The 21797-nt window shown below is 45.5% G+C and overlaps 1 protein-coding gene across 2 annotated transcripts; it reads left to right on the forward strand.

The window, feature by feature from the left end:
- Positions 1–1367: 1367 nt before the first annotated feature.
- LOC115192085 (synaptotagmin-2) lies at positions 1368–21331 on the forward strand. 2 transcript variants are annotated; one of them, XM_029750203.1, is made up of 10 exons: positions 1368–1472; positions 16744–16907; positions 17049–17063; positions 17994–18172; positions 18349–18438; positions 19083–19250; positions 19411–19578; positions 19740–19857; positions 20211–20344; positions 20574–21331. In XM_029750203.1, the coding sequence occupies exons 2-10, from the start codon at positions 16754–16756 to the stop codon at positions 20781–20783; spliced, it is 1236 nt and encodes a 411-aa protein (XP_029606063.1). In that variant the 5' UTR covers positions 1368–1472; positions 16744–16753; the 3' UTR covers positions 20784–21331. The 2 variants fall into 2 exon arrangements, with proteins under 2 accessions (XP_029606063.1, XP_029606064.1); XM_029750204.1 differs by lacking the exon at positions 17049–17063.
- Positions 21332–21797: the final 466 nt, after the last annotated feature.

Below are 21797 nucleotides of genomic sequence, written 5' to 3' on the forward strand. Positions count from 1 at the left end.
TGGTTAGATCGTTATGACCCCACCATTTCATTGCAACAGAGGGCTCTCACGGGGTGGTCGTGAGAGTGTTCGGGGAGGTGTGTAGGGGTTTCCGATGGTGCTACCATGGTGGAAAGTCCAGACCAGGTCTGCATCGTGCGCATCCCCCCAGAAAATGCCGATATGGCTCTTGACGTCTGTAAAAAGAAGGCGACTCAATTACCATCCCATCGACCACCCCATCGGGGATTGTGCAATAAATCTCCTGGTAGACGCTGCACTTCCCAGGAGTCACGTGTATCCCCTGTCGCAAGCGAAGACTGCTGCTATGGAGACATATGTCTCCGAATCCTTGCGTCAGGGGTACATTCGGTCCTCCACTTCACCCGCCTCCTCGAGTTTCATTTTGTGAAGAAGTTTGACAGGTACTCGGGTGCCAGAGCTAAACCACGTCCACCCCCAGGTTACGGCCTCCAGCCTCAGACCAGGACTCCTGGCTTTTCTGCTCTATCCTGCTGCCTTTGCATCTATAAGGAGGGGAGAGTGTTGAACTTGTCAAACGTAACAGCTGTATTGCTCTGTACAACACTGTATTAGATTTGGGAGGGACGGTATCTTGTGAAACGATTTAGTAGAAAGATCACAGAAGTTGTTGCTTTTGAGTAATGGGTGTCTTATCAGTTTATTCTGGTGCTTTGCACTTACTGAGCAGCTCAATACCAACACAAGGGTCATTTTCACTAAGTATAACTGGTCATTATTAATCTGCACTAAATCTGAAGAATAAAACATTTTTGACTGTTTAATGCAAATTCTGGTTGCCCAAAGCCTACATCTGTGTGCTTTTTTCTTCATAGAAATGAAAATAGATAATTGTAGGCCTACTACAGTGACTTTGAGGGTCTTAATAATGGGGAAAGGTTGTCATGAGGTTTAAGGGACACTGCCTCTGACCACAGAGGGGCGCCATTACATAGCTTGTCATAGTGCCTTAATGCAGGGCCCATAAAACAACTGTCAACTCTAGGGCCATAACAGAGTGCAATGGGAACCACATTTACTAGTTCACATAGTGGTCTGTGGAAACGTATGTTACATGCATAATACAATTTAACTACATGTACATGGGGGAATCCCAGACTGACAAATGGCCTGTAAAGTCGTTTTGTTCACTCACAGCAATGGACAGTTTCCAGGCATTGCACGTGAAAATAGCCAAACCGATGGGAAAAGCTGGAAAGAGTTATTTGAGTGATTTTGTGTTTTGGTATTTCACATGCATTTCGAGTGAGATCAATGGTGACAAATGGCTTAAAGTGGATAAGTAGTTGGCACCGCAATATTAAGGGAGATTAACCGACAGGGGGAGGGAGAAAGCGTGACGGGGAGAGAAGGGTGGTGCACAGCGCAACAGTTCTCGCAACACCGAGTCCAGAATTCATCGTTTTTAACAAAAAGAAGACGTTTGGGTTTAAATTGGGGATTTCAATCGGGTGAGTTCTGTTGGTGTACATTCACGAGGTAGCCTTTACTTTACACAGTACATTTAAAAAGTGTGCAATTAGACGGCCTAGAAGTCATTCAAACCCTTGTGCTATGCTTGGTAAATCCGCTAGCGAGCGCTTATGGCGCATGGGACGTCCAGGGTTACCGGTTGATGGGCACAATATTTGCCATATCTGATTAATATATATCTTAAAACTGACATGCTCTACTGCTTATTTGAATTCATATTTGAGAGAGTAGCCTACCATTCACATTCTATTCCTTATTCTGAGCCATAGGCCTATCCATGCTTTTACGTTTAAGGTGCTTAGCAGTTTCCACTGGTCCAAAGTTGGCGACACTTTAATTGGATTGGTAATGTATTTTTATTCCAGTTTACTTTAGCTAGGTGAAAAACAACTCTGACCAATTATTATACTATATCTACCTCAACTCGGACTTTCTGTCTGTGCATATGTCTAATGACCACCCCTACTCCCTCCAAAGCTCCCTGTGTGCGTGACAACCAGCTAATATGAAATTTCGAAGTTGCCGCTTATTTTGGGTTTTAATAATTTTCGACGGGTACATTTGTGTCTTGTGCCATGTTTGCTTGGTAAGTGGTTAAATCCTGTTGTATCTGTTAGTGGTGCCAAAAGTATCAAATTAGAGGAGATGTACTACTGTGATGTTGGATACAGTTTGCATGTTGGATGCAGTTTGCACGAGGCAGGCTTGATGATGATGACAATGGTGATGATGAGTATGAGACAGTGCATTCCAGTCTCAGATGGTCAACTTCTATTTTATTTAACTAACTCGCACAATAGAGAGGGCCATACAGTCAGCCATAAACATCCTGACCGTAATGGAACTGTCTTTAGTTCACCACATAGCTACTAAGCCTTGAACCCTCTCAAAGTCCCGCTGCCAGCTGTTCACCTCTCCTGTCATCTCTTTACCACAGCTAGTACACTACTCTGTCCTCAGTTTCCTTGTTTGTACCTACTTGTTTTGCATTGTGTCTGGTCTGTGTCCCCCATTGAGATATGACCCACATCACCAGTCACAAAACGAGTCCCTCCCCATGCAGTTAAAAGACAGCTGGATGGGTGTAAACAATAGCAGCGTCCTCTATACCAGCTGGCAGTAGCCTGAGAACCATATCCCTGATAGCCATCCAATTCTTTCAGGTCAACAGAAAGTTGTCAATAAGAGCCTATTATTAGGGGTGAGGAATCAGTTTGGGATTGGGTTTAAGATATTACCACCTGTTACAGATGGCCCAGTATAGGCCTACTGCAGTGTTTCCCAGTCCTTGTCCTGGGGACCCCAAGGTGTACACATTTTAGTTTTTGCCCTTACACTGCACACCTGATTCAAATAATCAACTCATAATCAAGCTTTGATTATTTGAATCAGGTCACTGTGTAGTGCTAGGGAAAAATGTGCACTGCCTGGGGTCCCCAGGACCAAGATTGGGAAACACTGGCCTACAGTACATGGTCTTCTTGGTATCTAACCCACAAAACAGACAGGTGTGAAGATGTGTGCCATGATTGTTTCCTACATACTCTTGTTGTTCAGAATCTACACATAGAAGGCAGATGATGGTTCTTGCCAACTGGTTTCCCAACATTTTTTCCAGAGAAAGTCAGAAACATTTCAGATGGTTAAGGTCTCCTTTTGTGATGGCCTCTCAAGAATTTGGGTTGATGAACTCAAATCTCAATAAAACAAAACTTTATTTGTCTCATGAGCCGAACATAACAAGTGTAGACCTTACCATGAAATGCTTACTTACAAGCCCTTAACCAACAGTGCAGTTCAAGAAGAGTTAAGAAAATATTTACCAAATAAACTAAAGTAAAAAATAATAAAAAGTAACACAATAAAATAACAACAATGAGGCTATATACAGGGGTACCAGTACAGAGTCAATGTGTGGGGGTACAGGTTAGTCGAGGTAATTTGTACATTGAGGTAGGGGTGCAGTGACTATGCATAGATAATAAATAGTGAGTAGCAGCAGTGTACAAAACAAATGGGGGGGGGGGGGTCAATGTAAAAAGTCTGGTGGCCATATGACTAATTGTTCAGCAGTCTTATGGCTTGGGGGTAGAAGCTATTAAGGAGCCTTTTGGTCCTAGACTTGGCGCTCCGATACCGCTTGCCATGCAGTAGCAGAGAAAACAGTCTATGACGTGGGCAACTGGAGCCTCTGACCATTTTTTGGGCTTTCCACTGACACCGCCTAGTATATACAGTGGCAAGAAAAAGTATGTGAACCATTTGGAATTACCTGGATTTCTGCATAAATTGGTCATAAAATTTGATCTGATCTTCATCTAAGTCACAACAATAGGCAAACACAGTCTGCTTAAACTAATAACACACAAACAAGTATATGTTTTCATGTCTTTATTGAATACACTGTGTAAACATTCACAGTGTAGGGTGGAAGAAGTATGTGAACCCTTGGATTTAATAACTGGTTGACCCTCCTTTGGCAGCAGTAACCTCAACCAAACGTGTTCTGTAGTTGCGGATCAGACCTGCACAACTTTGGAATTTTGGACCATTCATCTTGACAAAACTGTTTCAGTTCAGCAATATTCTTAGGATGTCTGGTGTGAACTGCTCTTGAGGTCATGCCTTAGCATTTTAAATCGGGTTGAGGTCAGTACTGTGACTGGGCCACTCTCCAGAAGGAGTATTTTCTTCTGTTGAAGCCATTCTGTTGTTGATTTACTTCTGTGTTTTGGGTTGTTGTCCTGTTGCATCACCCAACTTCTGTTGAGCTTCAATTGTCAAACAGATAGCCTTACCTGTAGATAGCCTCCTGCAAAATGTCTTGATAAACTTGGGAACTCATTTTTCCATCGATGATAGCTAGCTGTCCAGGCCAGGAGGCAGCATGCCTGCCCCAAACCATGATGCTACCTCCAGCATACTTTACAGTTGGGATGACGTTTTGATGTTGGTATGCTGTGCGTGTTTTTCTCCACAAATAGTGTTGTGTTCCTTCCAAACAACTAATCTGTCCACAGAATATTTTGCCACAAGCGCTGTAGAACATCCAGGTGCTCTCTTGCGAACTTCATTAAAGAAATTGGGACAGCAGTGGCTTAATCTGTGGTGTCCTCCCATGAACACCATTCTTGTGTAGTGTTTTATGTGTCATAGACTCGTCAACAGAGATGTTACCATGTTACAGAGATTTCTGTAATTCTTTAGCTGACACTCTAGGATTCTTTTTAACCTCATTGAGCATTCTGCGCTGTGCACTTGCAGTCAGGACGTCCACTCCTAGGGAGAGTAGCGACAGTGCTGAACTTTCTCCATTTATAGACACTTTGTCTTACAGTGGACTGTAAGATACATTTGTAACCCTTTCCAGCTTTATGCAAGTCAACAATTCTTAATCTTAGGCCTTCTGAGATCTTTTTTGTTCGAGGCATGGTTCACATCAGGCAATGCTTCTTGTGAATAGCAAACAACATTTTTGTGAGTTTCTTTTATAGGGCAGGGCAGCTCTAACCAACACCTCCAATCTTGTCTCATTGATTGGACTCCATGTTAGCTGACTCCTAACTCCAATTAGCTTTTGGAAAAGCCATTAGCCTAGTGGTTCACATACTTTTTCCAACCTACACTGTGAATGTTTCAATTATGTATTCAATATAGACAGAAAAATGCAATAGTTTGTGTGTTATTAGTTTAACCTCTCTAGGGTTTTACATTGGCGTTTTACATTGGCGCGTGAGTTCAGGAAATATTTTGCCTCCAATACTGCCGGTGAATCAGCACCACAATCTACAAAAATACTCGTCATAACATTGATAAAATATTAAACTGTAATTCAAAGAATTATAGATTAACATCTCCTGAATGCAACCACATTGCCAGATTTCAAAATAACTTTACTGGGAAATCACACTTTGCAATAATCTGAGTACTGTGCTCAGAAAAAAACACCAGGCGATACAGATAGCCGCCATGTTGGAGTCATCTAAATTAATAAATAGTATTAGAAACATTCCCTTACCTTTGATGATTTTCATCAGAAGGCACTTCCAGGAATCCCAGGTACTAAACAAATGTTGTTTTGTTGGATAAAATCTATAATTTATGTGCAAATAGCTTATTGTTGTTCGCGCGTTCAGTTTAGCTACTCCAAATGTGCGCGTGGAAAATGTTACGCCGAAAACTAAAAAAAAATGGTATTTACGTTCGTTCAAACATGTCAAACGTTGTAAAACATCAATCTTTAGGGCCTTTAGAACGTGAAGATTCAGTAATATTTCAACCGGACGGTTCCTGTGTCTTGAAAAAGGTTTTGGAACGGAGGATCCACCCTCATGAACGCGCGCCAAGAGGTGATGTCATTCCCTGCCTCACCAACTTCCCCACCTTCTCATTCGGTCTCTGTTTATCTTAGATGCTTCAAACAACTTCCTAAAGACTGTTGACATCTAGTGGAAGCCTTAGGAAGTGCAAAATGAACCCTAACTCACCGTGTGTTCGATTGGCAATGACTTGAAAGGACTACCAGCACCAGAATTCTCACTTCCTGCTTAGATTTTTCTCAGGTTCTGGCCTGCCATATGAGTTCTGTTATACTCAGACATCATTCAAACAGTTTTAGAAACTTCAGAGTGTTTTCTTTCCAAATCTACTAATAATATGCATATTCCAGTTCCTGGGCCCGAGTAGTAGGCCGTTTAATTTGGGTACGTTTTTCATCCGGCCTTGAAAATACTGCCCCCTATCCTAGAGAGGTTAAGCGCACAGTGTTTGTCTATTGTTGTGACTAAGATGAAGATCAGATCAAATTTTATGACTAATTTATGCAGAAATTCAGGTAATTCCAAAGGGTTCACATACTTGTTCTTGCAGCTGTAGGTCCTGGATGGCAGGAAGCTTGGCCCCAGTGATGTACTGGGCCGTACGCATTACCCTCTGTAGCGCCTTACAGTCGGAAGTCGAGCAGTTGCCATACCAGGTGGTGATGCAACCGGTCAGGATGCTCTCAAAGGTGCAGCTGTAGAACTTTTTGAGGATCTGGGGACCCATGCCAAATCTTTTCATTTTACTGAGGGGGAAAGGGTGTTGTCGTGCCCTCTTAATGACTGTCTTGGTCTGTTTGGACCATGATAGTTTGTTGGTGATGTGGACACCAAGGAACTTGAAACTCTCGACCCGCTCCACTACAGCCCCGCCTGTCCGGCCCCCATTTGATGTAGTCCACGATCAGCTCCTTTGTCTTGCTCACATTGAGGGAGAGGTTGTTGTACCCTTACCACCTGCGGGCGGCCCATCAGGAAGTCCAGGATCCAGTTGCAGAGGGAGGAGTTTAGTCCCAGGGTCCTTAGCTTAGTGATGAGCTTCGTGGGCACTATGGTGTTAAACACTGATTTGTAGTCAATGAACAGCATTCATTGGTGCTCCTTTTGTCCAGGTGCGAATGGGTATTATGGAGTGAGATCAAGATTGCTTCATCTGTGGATCTGTTGGGGCAGTATGCGAATTGGAGTGGGTTTAGGGTATCCGGGAGGATGCTGTTAATGTGAGCCTTTCAAAGCACTTCATGGCTACCGTTTAGGCAGGTGACCTTTGCTTCCTTGGGCACAGGGACTATGGTGGTCTGCTTGAAACATGTAGGTATTACAGACTCGGTCAGGGAGAGGTTGAAAATGTCAGTGAAGACACTTGCCAGTTGGTCCACGCTTGCTTTGAATACACGTCTTGATAATCCGTCTGGCCCCACGGCTTCGTGAATGTTGACCTGTTTAAATGTTTTGCTCACATCGCCTTCCCGAGAGCATTATCGCACAGTCGTCCAGAACAGCTGGTGCTCTCATTCATGCTTCAGTGTTGCTTGCCTCAAAGCAAGCATAAAAGGCATTTAGCTCATAACTGGGCAGCTTGTGTCTGGGTTTCCCTTTGTAGTCTGTAAACGTTTTCAAGTCCTGCCACATCCGACGAGTGTCAGAGTAGGATTCAGTCTTAATCCTATATTGACGCTTTGCTTGTTTGATGGTTTTTCTGAGGGCATAGCAGGATTTCTTTTAAGCATCCGGATTAGTGTCCCACTCCTTGAAAGCGGCAGCTCTAAGCCTTTAGCTTGATGCGGATGTTGCCTGTAATCCATGGCTTCTGGTTGGGATATGTGCATGCGGTCACTGTGGGGATGATGCCATCGATGCACTTACTGACGAAGCTGATGACTGAGGTGGTATACTCCTCAATGCCATTGGATGAATCCTGGAACATATTCCAGTCTGCAAAACAGTCCTGTAACGTAGCATCTGTGTCATCTGAGCACTACTGAGTGAGTCACTGGTACTTCCTGCTTCAGTTTTTGCTTTTAAGCAGGAATCAGGAGGATATAATTCTGGTCAGATTTGGCAAATGGAGGGCGGGCTTTGTATGCATCTCTGTGTGTGGAGTAAAGGAGGTCTAGAATTTTTTTCTCTCTTGTTGCACATGTGACATGCTGGTAGAAATGAGGTAAAACGGATTTAAGTTTGCCTGCATTAAAGTCCCCGGTCACCAGGAACGCCACTTCTGGATGAACATTTCAGTAGGTGGTTCAGGTAAGTCATGACATGGCACAACTGGGGTGGTGGGCCTTTCCTCTTTTGTTCTTTGTTGCTCCTCTATTGTTCCTCAAGCAAGGGGGAGGCCAATGACATCATAACTTCCTATCAAACCAAATCCTTGAATGCCCTACTCCTTGAAGTTTGCAGTTGTGTCAAAAAAACACTATTTTGCTCAAAACATATTTGAAGAATCTCAAATATAAAATATATTTTTATTTGTTTAACACTTTATTCTTTACTACATGATTCCATGTGTTATTTCATTGTTTTGACGTCTTCACTATTATTCTACAATGTAGAAAATAATACAAATAAAGAAAAACCTTTGAATGAGTAGGTGTTCTAAAACGTTTTACCGCTAGTGTCACGACTTCTGCCGAAGTCGGATCCCTCTCCTTGTTCGGGCGGCGTTCAGCGGCCGACGTCACCAGTCTTCTAGCAATCGTCGCTCCACCTTTCATTTTCCATTTGTTTTGTCTTGTTTTCCTGCACACCTGGTTTACATCTCCTCATAATTACTATGTGTATTTAGCCTTCTGTTCCCTCCATGTCTGTGTGGGGTATTGTTTATTGTCAAGTTTGGCACGCTTCCGGCTGGTTTGCGCCGGGATCTGTTTTGTACCAGTGCTTTGTGGCAGCCGGTACTTTGTACTTTGTTGTTGTACTTTGTGCTGCCTCACTTGTTCTTTGGGCATTTGTTTTGTGACGCCTTTGCGTCTGTTCTAATAATTGCCTCAGTAAAAGTGCTTTGTCCACTCATCTCTGCTCTCCTGCGCCTGACTTCCATGCACCAGCTACACCCATCGTTTGACAATATGGTTGTATTGTATGTCATGTGAAGTATTGATCACAATATCAGTCCTCGCATTCCCAATCCTAACCTTAACCTTTGCGAAAAACAAATGTATTACTGAATAGGCACTTTCCAACATGAGTTCATCAATCCAAATTCTTAACCTCTCTGGGAAATGTGGGATACACTATTCAACAGCCAGTGAAATAGCATGGCGGCAAATTCAAAACAACAAAAATCTCATAATTCAAATTTCTCAAACATACAACTATTATATCCCATTTTAAAGATAATCTTCTCGTTAATCCAACCACATTGTCCAATTTCAAAAAGGCTTTACAGCGAAAGCATAATATTAGATTATGTTAGGACAGCACGTAAACAAGAAAAACCACACAGCCATTTTCCAAGCAAGGAGAGGCGTCACAAAAACCAGAAAAACAGCTAAAATGACTCACTAACCTTTGATGATCTTCATCAGATGGCACTCATAGGACTTCATGTTACACAATACATGTATGTTTTGCTCGATAAAGTTCATATTTATATCCAAAAAAAACATTTTACATTGGCGTGTAATGTTCAGAAATGTTTTGCCTCCAAAAACTTCCGGTGAATGAGAACATCAATTTCCAGAAATACTCATCATAAATGTTGATAAAATATAGAACAGTTATTGAAAGAGTTATAGATACCCCTCTCCTTAATGCAACCGCTGTGTCAGATTTCAAAAAAGCTTCACGGAGAAAGCACACTTTGCAATAATCGGAGTACGGCGTTCAGAAAACAACAACCGCCATTAGAGAAAGCCGCCATGTTGGAGTCAAAAAAAGTCCGAAATAGTGTTATAAATATTCACTTACCTTTGGTGATCTTCATCGGAATGCACTCCCGGGAATCCCAGTTCCACCATAAATGTTCGTTTTGTTTCGATAATGTCCATATTAATATCCAAATACGCGTTTAGACGAGTTATCCAAATGTGCCATGCTCGCGCATTTTGTTGAGACGAAAAGTCCAAAAAGTTATACTACAGTTTGCAGAAACATGTCAAACGATGTATAGCATCAATGTTTAGGATGTTTTTATCATACATCTTCGATAATATTCCAACCGGACAAATCCTTTGTCTTCAGAAAGGAAAAAGAGAGCACCACGCGCTGACGGCCACACGCATGAATGATCTAATGGCACTCAGCCAGACACCTGATACAAATGTATCTCATTCCCTTCCAGTTCACAGTAGAAGTCTAAAACAACGTTCTAAAGACTGTTGACATCTAGTGGAAGCCTTGGGAACTGCAAAATGACCCCTAAGTCACTGTAGAATGAATAGGGAATTAATTTTTTTTAAACTACAAGCCTCAGATTTTCAACTTCCTGGTTGGATTTTTCTCTGGGTTTTGCCTGCCATATGAGTTCTGTTATACTCACAGACATCATTCAAACAGTTTTAGAAACTTCAGAGTGTTTTCTATCCAAATCTACTAATAATATGCATATCCTACCTTCTGGGCCCGAGTAGCAGGCAGTTTAATTTGGGCACGTTATTCATCTGAATTTCCGAATACTGCCCCCTGTCACCAAGAAGTTTTAAGGACATTATTTTGGCTATACTTCATTCCAGAATAACTTTAACTGTCTATGGCCCAATAGAATCAACCAGTAGCCTGTTTAGCTAGGCCTATTCCAATGACCTTGGCCAGCACAAACCACTCCAAATGCTTATGCTAGTATGTGACCATAAAACCCTTGGAATTACAGTGACCTTCGCCAAGACCGGAAGTGAAAAAATAACCTTCCAACAGAGTGGTCAGTCATGCATGTAAGCCCTAATCACTGACACGGTGATCTAGCATTTAATCAGTATCTAATCAGTAAGGTCCGGCCCTGACTCCCTGCCTTCTGCCACCGTGATCAGTTTAATGGAGTATACCACTGTGAGTGAGAAGTGATGGCCAACCCTATGCTACTTAACCAAGCTAGTCCCCCTCTCACCACATTGAGCATGTGTGTGTGCTTGTATGTGTGTGTTAGCGTGTGTGCACGTGTGTGTGATCTTGACTGGTGAAGTCACAAGCCTATTAGCCAGCAGTCTTATGTTTGCCTCCCCTCACTCACCATCACATAGCTGTGCTTACTAATCCTGCGCTTATTCATTCTATCTGCTGGGATTTAATGGGTTAATTTGACAAGCCACAAATCAGATATTGTTATGGAAATGTGATTGTTGGTTGGATAACTAGGTGGGATCTGTCTGTGTGACAGCAGGTGATGTTGTGGGGGTTAATGGTAGAGGTTTAGGTTGGATAAGGGATAGTAGGGGAAGGAGAGGGACGGGAGCAGAGAGTGAACTGAACTGTCCCTAATTTAGTTAAGCTCTGGGATTTGGGGATTACCTTTGGCAATGAATCTTGTTATGTGTCTGTGCACAGTGAGAGGAGGGCACAGATGTAGGAAGGTTGGAGTGTGTGTGGCATAATGCAGCCTTGCAGGGAGGTATACATATGCATATTTAATAGAGCGGGTCTTGTGTGCATGTTAGTATGTGTGTGTGTGTGTGTATGTTCATGCATGTGTGTGTGCCAAACAGCCAGCCTGTGATGGAGTCAGAGGGATTAGTGATGGACACAGTGGGCATAAGAATGAGAGTTTCACTGTACCTCAACACACTCACGCTATGAACCAAGAGAGGAAGGAGGGAGGGAGGGAGAACAAGATAGGGGGACACGGAAGGGAGGAGAGAGATTGGGTTGGTGAGAGGGAGGCAGGGGGTGAGGAGGGAGGCATGAAGGTATATTTTATTTTATTTAGGATCCCCATTAGCTGAAGCCAATGGAAAAAGCTAGTCTTACTGGTGTCTGACACATAATGAAACAGACATTACAGACAAAAATACTTTACAATCTACATACATTTAAAACAATTAACATGTAGACATACCAGATGTGTGTGTGTATCTATCAGTTACACATACTGTACATGTCAGTACATACACACAAAAAGTAGGAGAGAGAGAGATAGAAAGAGAGCTAGAGGGAGACAGATTAGAAGCCGAGGCAAAGCCTTATCCCTTAGGCTTTGTTTTAAATGAAGGGACAACAAGAGAGTGTCACAACTTCCGCCGAAGATGGTCCCTCTCCTTGTTCGGACGGTGTTCGGCGGTCGACGTCACCGGTCTTCTAGCCATCGCCGCTCCACCTTTCATTTTCCATTTGTTTTGTCTTGGTTTTCCGCACACCTGGTTCACATTCCCTCATCTGACTAAATGTATATATCACTCTGTTTCCCCCCCATGTCTGTGTGTGTAATTGTTTGTTTGTTACAAGTGGTTTGCATCAGGCTGGTTTGTGCCGGGTATGTGTTTGACCCGTGTGTTTTGTTTATTGAACCGTTTGTGTACTTTGGGCGTTATCGCTGTTTTCCTTGGGCATGAATAAAGTGCGCTTGTTATCACCCATCTCTGCTCTCCTGCACCTGACTTACCTTCAACCAGTTGTGCACATCGTGACAGAATTCCACACCATCTATGGAGTCAGCAGAAGCAGGTACCCCTGTTGTAGGGGTTGAGGAGCGTGTCCGGGAGCACACGGCGATGCTCCACCATCTCGGCGCCGTCATGGACCGCGTCGTCCAGACAATGGATTGCTGGGAGAGACAAGGAGTCCCTCCAGCACCCTCCCCAGCACAACAGGGGTCTTGACTACTTGCCTCTCCTGCACCGGGTCCCAGTGGAATTCGTCTCGCACCTTCCAAGGGAGTTTGATGGGACGGCGGCACGCTGCCAGGGGTTCCTGCTGCAGCTGGAACTGTATCTGGCGACCGTCTACCCGGCTCCTTCGGGATGTGAGAGGGTGTCCGCCCTCGTCTCGTGCCTCTCGGGGAAAGCCCTGGAGTGGGCCAACGCCGTGTGGGTAGAAGGAGATGCGGCGCTGGACCACTTTGAGGGTGAATGTCTTTTCCACCTGAGGCAGGGGATGAGGAGCGCCCAGGAGTTCGCCTTGGACTTTTGGACCCTGGCCGCCGGAGCAGGATAGAACGACAGGGCCTTGATCGACTACTATCGCTGCAGCCTACGCGAGGATGTCCGTTGGGAGTTGGCCTGCAGGGACACCACCCTCACGTTTGATCAGCTGGTGGACCTGTCCATCCGGCTGGATAACCTGCGGCCACCCGTGGACGTTCAGATGCAGCTCTGTCGGTTCCATCTCCCAGCACCACCGCTCCGGTGCCTATGGAGCTGGGAGGTGCTGCGCTCAGGGAGGCCAGAGGAGGGGCCTTCACGTGCACCATCTGTGGCCGCAGAGGGCACACTGCCGGTCAGTGTCGGGTCGGTTCCTCTGTGGGTTGAGGCAGCAGGCAAGGCACTCTGGCGTCACCCCAGGTGAGCCTTCACCATTCTCATCCAGGGCCCTCTGTTGCCCACCTGTTTTTGCAAGTTAACTTTCCTGAGTTTTCCTCGAATTCCCAGCATAAGGCGCTCGTTGATTCAGGCGCGGCTGGGAATTTCATAGACAGATCATTTGCCCATAGTTTAGGGATCCCCATTGTTCCAGTGGCTAAGCCCTTCCCAGTTCACGCCTTAGACAGTCGACCAATACGGTCAGGGTTAATTAGGGAGGCCACCGCTCTCCTGGGCATGTTGATGCAGAGGGGTCACAAAGAGAGAATCGGTCTCTTCCTCATTGACTCTCCTGCGTTTCCCGTGGTGCTATGTCTACCCTGGTTTACCTGTCATGACCCCACTGTTTCATGGCAATGGAGGGCTCTCGCGAGAGTGCTCGGGGAGGTGTTTAGGGGTTTCCATTGGTGCTACTACGGTGGAAAGTCCAGACCAGGTTTCCACCGTGCGCATTCCCCCCGAATATTCCGATTTGGCTCTTGCATTCTCCAAGAAGAAGGCGACTCTACCACCCCATCGCCAGGGGGATTGTGCGATCTGTAGGTTCATGCTCTACAACATTCGCAGAGTACGACCCTGCCTCACACAGGAAGCGGCGCAGGTCCTAATCCAGGCACTTGTCATCTCCCGTCTGGATTACTGCAACTCGCTGTTGGCTGGGCTCCCTGCCTGTGCCATTAAACCCCTACAACTCATCCAGAACGCCGCAGCCCGTCTGGTGTTCAACCTTCCCAAGTTCTCTCACATCACCCTGCTCCTCCGCTCTCTCCACTGGCTTCAAGTTGAAGCTCGCATCCGCTACAAGACCATCGTGCTTGCCTATGGAGCTGTGAGGGGAACGGCACCTCCGTTCCTTCAGGCTCTGATCAGGCCCTACACACAAACAAGGGCACTGCGTTCATCCACCTCTGGCCTGCTGGCCCCCCTACCTCTGCGGAAGCACAGTTCCCGCTCAGCCCAGTCAAAACTGTTCGCTGCTCTGGCACCCCTATGGTGGAACAAGCTCCCTCACGACGCCAGGACAGCGGAGTCAATCACCACCTTCCGGAGACACCTGAAACCCCACCTCTTTAAGGAATACCTAGGATAGGATAAAGTAATCCTTCTAACCCCCCCCCCCTTAAAAGATTTAGATGCACTATTGTAAAGTGGTTGTTCCACTGGATATCATAAGGTGAATGCACCAATTTGTAAGTCACTCTGGATAAGAGCGTCTGCTAAATGACTGAAATGTAAATGTAAATGTGCGATAAACCTCCAGGTAGATGCCGCACTTCCCAGGAGTCACGTGTATCCCCTGTCACAGGCGGAGATGGCGGCTATGGAGACATATGTCTCAGAATCTCTGCGTTAGGGGTACATTCGGTCCTCCACTTCACCTGCTTCCTCGAGTTAATTTTTTGTGAAGAAAAAGGAGGGAGGTCTGCGCCCATGTATTGACTATCGAGCCATGTATTGACTATCAAACCAGATCACTGTGAAGTACAGTTACCCGCTACCTCTCATAGCCACAGCGATTGACTCGATTCACTAAACTAGATTTCAGGAGTGCTTACAACCTGGTGTGTATCTGGGAGGGAGACGAGTGGAAGACAGCGTTCAGTACCACCTCAGGGCATTATGAGTACCTCGTCATGCCGTACGGGTTAATGAATGCTCTGTCAGTCTTCCAAGCCTTTGTGGACAAGATTTTCAGGGACCTGCACGGGCACGGTGTAGTGGTGTATATCGATGACATTCTGATATACTCCACTGCATGCGCCGAGCATGTGTCCTTGGTGCGCAAGGTGCTTGGTCGACTGTTGGAGCATGACCTGTATGTCAAGGCTGAGAAATGCCTGTTCTTCCAGCAGTCCATCTCCTTCCTAGGATACCGCATTTCCACCTCAGGTGTGGAGATGGAGCGTGACCTCATTTCAGCCATGCGTAATTGGCCGACTCCCACCACGGTGAAGGAGGTGCAGCGTTTCCTAGGGTTTGCCAACTACTACCGGAGGTTTATCCGGGGTTTTGGTCAGGTAGCTGCTCCTATTACCTCACTGCTGAAGGGGGGCCCGGTGCGTTTGCAGTGGTCGGCTGAGGCGGACAGGGATTTTGGTAACCTCTGGGATCTGTTTACCTCGGCTCCCATGCTGGCGCATCCGGATCCGTCTTTGGCGTTCACGGTGGAGGTGGACGCGTCCGAGGCTGGGATAGGAGCCGTGCTCTCTCAGCGCTCGGGAATGCCACCGAAGCTCTGCCCCTGTGCCTTCTTCTCGAAGAAGCTCAGCCCGGCGGAGCGAAACTATGATGTGGGGGACCGGGAGCTGTTGGCTGTGGTCAAGGCGTTGAAGGTGTGGAGACTTTGGCTTGAGGGGGCTCAACACCCTTTTCTCATCTGGACTGACCACCGCAACCTGGAGTACATCCGGGCAGCAAGGAGACTGAATCCTCATCAGGCAAGGTAGGCAATGTTTTTTACCCGTTTTGTTTTCACCCTTTCTTTCAGACCAGGTTCCCAGAATGTTAAAGCAGACGCACTGTCCTGGCTGTATGACCATGGATCCTACCCCCATACTCCCGGCCTCCTGCCTGGTGGCAGCGGTAGTATGGGTAGCTCAGACTACTGGAGCGGGCCAGCCACCACCGGCCTGAGGAGAGACACATGGAGCGAGGGGTTAATACGGTAATCGGGGGGAAGCTATAACCGGTAACTAACCTTGTTCAGTCTCCTCAGGACTTTAAATGGCCCCATAAACCGCAGCCCCAGCTTCCGGCAGGGCAGGCAGAGGGGCAGGTTTCGGGTCGAGAGCCAGACCCGGAGCCACTGCGGAGCCTCACTGCGGTGACGGTCTGCTCTGGCCTTCTGGTGCAGCACGGCCTGCTGGAGTGAACATGGGCGGCGTCCCAGGTCTCCTCCGCGCACCTGAACCAGTCATCCACCACAAGAGCCTCGGTCTGACTCTGATGCCAAGGCGCCAGAACCGGCTGGTACCCCAGTACGCACTGGAAGGGGGAAAGGTTAGTAGAGGAGTGGCGCAGTGAGTTCTGAGCTACTCGGCCCAGGGCACGAACGCCGCCCACACCCCCGGCCGGTCCAGGCAGAAGACCACAGAAACCTACCCACATCCTGGTTCACTCTCTCCACCTGCCCATTAATATTGGGGTGAAAACCCGAGGTAAGGCTGATCGAGACCCCAGACGTTCCAAACGCCCTCCAGACCCTTGAAGTGAACTGGGGACCCCAATCAGACACTATATCCTCAGGCACCCCGTAGTGCCGGAAGACGTGTCTAAACAAGCTTTTTCAGTGTATCGAACTCCCAACCTTCCAGTCTCAGGGCAGACACTCGAAACACACAAGGCCACTGAGTTGGTTAGCAGCAAACCTAACCCTATCTAGTTTACTTACTTACCAGGATGTTTAGAATTTATGGAATATTAAAATATTTCTTAAACTACTCGAAAGTGATTGCTCTTTTGTCTCCTCTGCATTTTAGCTGAGCTGCGATGCAATTGGCCAGTGTGCAAGCGCGGCCCCGTCGGGCGGCTGAGGAGAGAGAAGAGCCACCCCCAGGACCCGCCCCTCCCTCCACTCATCACTCTGACCACCAGTTCAAGAATATGAAGAGCAAGTTCTTCAACGAACTCACCCACATGCCAAGTGAGCCCTGAACACAATGAACACACACACACATCCATCCATCCATCGCTCATTCTGTGTGTGTAATTTCGTTTCACATAATGTCCTCTCATCCTTTCTTCTCTTTCATTTCATCCCCTGCTTTTCCTCCACGTATCACAGATCATAAACTCAAAAGTAAGTTAATATTGTTTTCCCATCGCTTGTGCTCTCCTTTCCATCCCTCCTCACAATAACATGTCAAATATCATTATTCCATAACATAAGGCTACACGAGGCCTATGTATGTTGTGTTATACACTAAGTGTGCAAAACATTAAGGACACCTGCTCTTTCCATGACATACACTGACTAGGTGAATCCAGGTGACAGCTATGATCCCTTTGAATATTTGTTTTACAAAGTCTTTATATAATGTATAGTCTGTATTCCCCTAACTGTTGTCTGTAATGTTTGGATACTCTGTTGTATACTCCGTTTTTCTATATTGTATATTTTGAGTTGCTTAAAAAAAGGGTAAAATTAAATACATGATCCCTTATTGATGTCACTTGTTAAATCCACTTCAACCAGTGTAGATTAAGGGGAGGAGAAAAGTTAAAGAAGGATTTTTAAGTCTTGGATTGTGTATGTATGCCATTCAGAAGGTGAATGGGCAAGACAAAATATTTAAGTGCCTTTCAACAGGGTATTGTAGTAGGTGCCAGGTGCACCGGTTGGTGTCAAGAACTGCTGGATTTTTCCATGCTTAACAGTTTCCCGTGTGTATCAACAATGGTCCATCACCCAAAGGACATCCAGCCAATTTGACACAACTTTTGGGAGGCATTTGAGTCAACATTGGCCAGCATCCCTGTGGAATGCTTTCGCCCTATATTGAAGCTGTTCTGAGGGCAAAAGGGGGAGGGTGAAACTCAATATTAGGAAGGTGTCCTTAATGTTTTGTACACTCAGTGTATATGTCATAACTCTACATAAAGCCTATGTTGTATAATAGATAGCATAAGGCTACATAAGTATTATATGTATGTTATATGTATGTTGTTATGTATGTTGTATTATAGATGTCATAAGGCTATATAAGGCTTATGTCTCTCTCTCCCCCAGTGCCCATGTGGGCAATAGGAGCCATAGTGGTGGTGGTGCTGGCTCTGGTGGCCTGTCTAGGTTTCTGTATCTGGAAGAAGTGCATCAACAAGGGCAAGAAGCCCAAGAAAGCACGCGAGAGGAAAGGAGGCCGAGGCAGAAGAAAGAAGGAGGGAGCCGGAGAAGGAGAGGAGGGCAAGGTGAGAGGAGACAGAGGGAGGGAGGGCAATATAGTATGTGGTGTAATGGGTTCAAGTACTTAATTTGCAACTGGGTTTGAAATTATCTGAAGTGATTTCCAGATGTAGTGTCAGTAACTGTGTGAAGGGAGAGACTAATGCAGTGGCTGATAAATGATTGATTCTCTCTCATTAAGGAAGGAGAGGGTAAGGAAGGAGAGGAGGAGGAAAAAGAGAATTTCGGAAAACTGGAGTTCACCCTGGACTACAACTTCACTGACAACCAGGTGTGTGTGTCTGTGTGTGTGTGAGTATGCATTCGTGTGCATGCGTTTGTGTGCATTTCTGTCTTGTCCTCCTTCACATTTGACCTCCTTGATGTGAAGTGTCTGACTAATAACACGTCTAAAGGCTCTCTGACCTCTGTTCTTTGTCTGCTCAGCTCTCAGCTTTAACCTCTGACCTCTTATTTGTGTCCTCAGTGACCTATGACCTTTTCCTCTTAACGGCTGAGCATTAAGCTGTGACCTTTAGAGGGGACATTTTCTATCTGCTAAACCGCTCTTACATTTAAAAGTCAGTTTAAGTGCACTGCGATATTATGCGGCTTGAATTGAATCCCGGTAAACATTGCATATATGTGACAAATGAAATCATTTTTGGGATGAAGTCCTGTGCCGTTGTTTTGAAGTGTTCCGTTTGTGTTTGGAAAATTCTCAGGTTTAATTTTGCTGCGTTTCCGATTGAGAGGTAATTTGCAGCATTTATCATTCCCTTTAAAAGCTGCATCGCAATAGCCCTATATGGATTGAATCCCGGCCTAAATCCGCCTAAATTATCACTGCGTTCAGTTCTTACGGACATTGTTAAAAATATTTTGACTGCCATTGTTTACCTCTGACCTTTTCCCCCTCTCTGCCCCCTCTGCCAGCTGATCGTGGGTATCCTTCAGGCTGAAAACCTGCCAGCCATGGACATGGGCGGCACCTCAGACCCCTATGTCAAGGTCTACATGCTGCCAGACAAGAAGAAGAAGTTTGAGACCAAAGTCCAGCGCAAGAATCTCTGCCCCGTGTTCAATGAAACCTTCATCTTCAAGGTCAGTATGGGGTGCTGGAGAACAGACAGTGATAGAGAGATGTGGTATTCATTCATGTGTATATGTAAAAGCCTTAGAAAAGCTCTTACAGTACTGAGGTTTATGTAGTCGAGAACACTGTCCTGATCATCTCCTTCCTGTTCTGTGTGTTCCTCCACAGATCCCCTACCAGGAGCTGGGCGGTCAGACTCTGGTCCTACAGGTCTTTGACTTTGATCGCTTTGGTAAACACGACGTGATTGGACAGATCTCCATCCCCATGAACAGTGTGGACCTGGCTCAGCCACTCCACGAATGGAGGGATCTGGTTGGAGGAGAGAAAGAGGAGGTGAGGACGGATGAATACAGTCTGTTTGGGTTTAGGGTGCATGTTTTTTACGTCTACCTGTCTGTCTGTATCTGTCTGTCTCTGCATATCAAACTATATCGAACTGTCTGTTTAAATACATCTTTCTATCTTCGTGCCTGTGTGTGTTTGTCTGGTCACAGGTAGAGAAGTTAGGGGACATCTGTATCTCTCTGCGCTACGTCCCCACGGCCGGTAAATTGACCATCAACATCATGGAGGCCAAGCACCTGAAGGCAATGGACTGCGGAGGCTTGTCAGGTGACCTTCTATTAGTCCTTATACTCTCCTAGTCAATACTAGCCATGCTGTGACGTTTCACTCTTCTAGTCAAAACTAGACAAAACTAGACAGTAAACTCAACTAGCCATGCTGTGACATTACGCTCTCCTAGCAAATATTAGCCATGCTGTGACCTATTAATGACATCTGGTTGCCTACATTTTGTTGAAGTAATTCAACTTAAACCATTGGGCAGCATTACAGAGTTGCAGACACTACACATGAATCTACTACACAATCATTTGTACTCAATGTTTTTCATCCAAGTGGCTCACCCTCTGTTTGACCTCTGTAACTAACATTCCTCTCTGCCCCATGCCTTCTCCTACCAGATCCCTTCGTTAAAGTGGTGCTGCAGCACCAAGGCAAGCGGCTGAAGAAGAAGAAGACAACAGTCAAACAGAACACTCTGAACCCCTACTTCAACGAAAGCTTCAGCTTCGAGATTCCCTTTGGCCAAATACAGGTATGTACAACAAACTTCCCATAAGGAAGACATCTTGGGGTCGTGATAACAGGTTTTCCTGTGGGTTGGGCGACCTGTGTTTGATGACTCTCCCGGTGTTTCTCTAGAACATTGCACTCTCCTGCCATTTCCTGCTGTATGTTGAACAACACTGTACGGGTGGTGGTATTTTGATTTCATGTGACTTTTTTAACTTGACGCTTTTTCGCTCTTCCCTTTCCTCTTGCAGAAAGTCCAAGTGTTGATCACGGTGTACGATTACGACAAGCTGGGCAGCAACGACGCCATCGGGAAGGTTTGGATCGGCTTCGGTGCCTCAGGGGTGGGCCTTCGGCATTGGTCAGACATGCTGGCCAATCCAAGACGTCCCGTGGCCCAGTGGCACGCCCTGTGTCCTGAGGAGGAGGTGGATGAGGCCCTGAAGAAACCCATCCGCTAAACGAATACTGATACGTTACGGAACATTCTTGTACATGTTAAAACAAACAAAATAAGACCTGAAAACTACACAACAGTGGATAAGCTCCACCCAAAGACCACAATAGTGCTGATCATGACATTACGCAATACTCCCAGTAGAAACTCCAAGAAATCCAAATTTAACCACCACTCAAACACTACAACCCATCTGACATTTCTGATACATTTTTGGGGTACTCTCTCCTTCCTTATTATTCTCCATAGAAAATCTAAATAATGAACATTTTTGGCCTATTAACTAATTGTACTGTATGTTTTTACTTTTGTGTCCCTTTTGACCATTTTGATGTTAAGTTATGAGTATGGCTGACTGTTTCGTGGCTTTTTGTGAGCGAGATAAGGCAGTATTGTGTGTATGAATGTGTGTGCGTGTGTCTGTGCGTGTGTGTTCGTGTTAAACCATAGTACATGAAAGCTTTCTCTTATTTATCTCCTGAATGTAATGTGAGTGGTTGTAAATAACTAAATAAATAATTCCCCAAATTACCAGATGGATGGTCAGATAGATTTGCAAGCTTAAGTATTTATTTATTTGACCCTTATTACAGATGAGCCCTGAATTACATTCGATCACACCGACAGCGTCATTGCCTTTTGGTACACCAGAATTACATTAATTTCCAATGAAACGCTGCATTTGCCTTGCAGCATTGCTTTGCAGAGGCAGTTGCAGTGTCGGTGTGGTGCATACGTTGGATTTATAGAACGTATGCGTCAAACTGTATATGTAGACAGCTTGACAGAAATGGTAGCAGATGTTGAACTTTTGTTGCATACATATCCAGATGACGCTGTCGGTGTGTTCGAAGCGTAAAACTCACTGAAATAGAAATGGCATTCAAACTTAAATTTGATCCAATCCCATATCATCATACTATTACTATTTATTTTCTATTTATCCAAGTAATCCCCACTTAGATCAAAAGAGGAGGGACACCTCACCTAAAATGACAGCATACACATTGGTGGTCAT

The sequence above is a fragment of the Salmo trutta genome, chromosome 4, assembly GCF_901001165.1.
Source record: "Salmo trutta chromosome 4, fSalTru1.1, whole genome shotgun sequence".
In the NCBI taxonomy this organism is placed as follows: Eukaryota; Metazoa; Chordata; class Actinopteri; order Salmoniformes; family Salmonidae; genus Salmo; species Salmo trutta.

What these genes read in the sequence shown, in the direction of transcription:
- LOC115192085 (XM_029750203.1), top strand. Translation starts at nt 16,754, where the DNA reads ATGCAATTGGCCAGTGTGCAAGCGCGGCCCCGTCGGGCGGCTGAGGAG. An exon ending in ATGAAACCTTCATCTTCAAG is followed by an intron (nt 19,251 to 19,410) that starts GTCAGTATGGGG and finishes GTTCCTCCACAG; the next exon opens with ATCCCCTACCAGGAGCTGGG. An exon ending in TTGGAGGAGAGAAAGAGGAG is followed by an intron (nt 19,579 to 19,739) that starts GTGAGGACGGAT and finishes GTCTGGTCACAG; the next exon opens with GTAGAGAAGTTAGGGGACAT.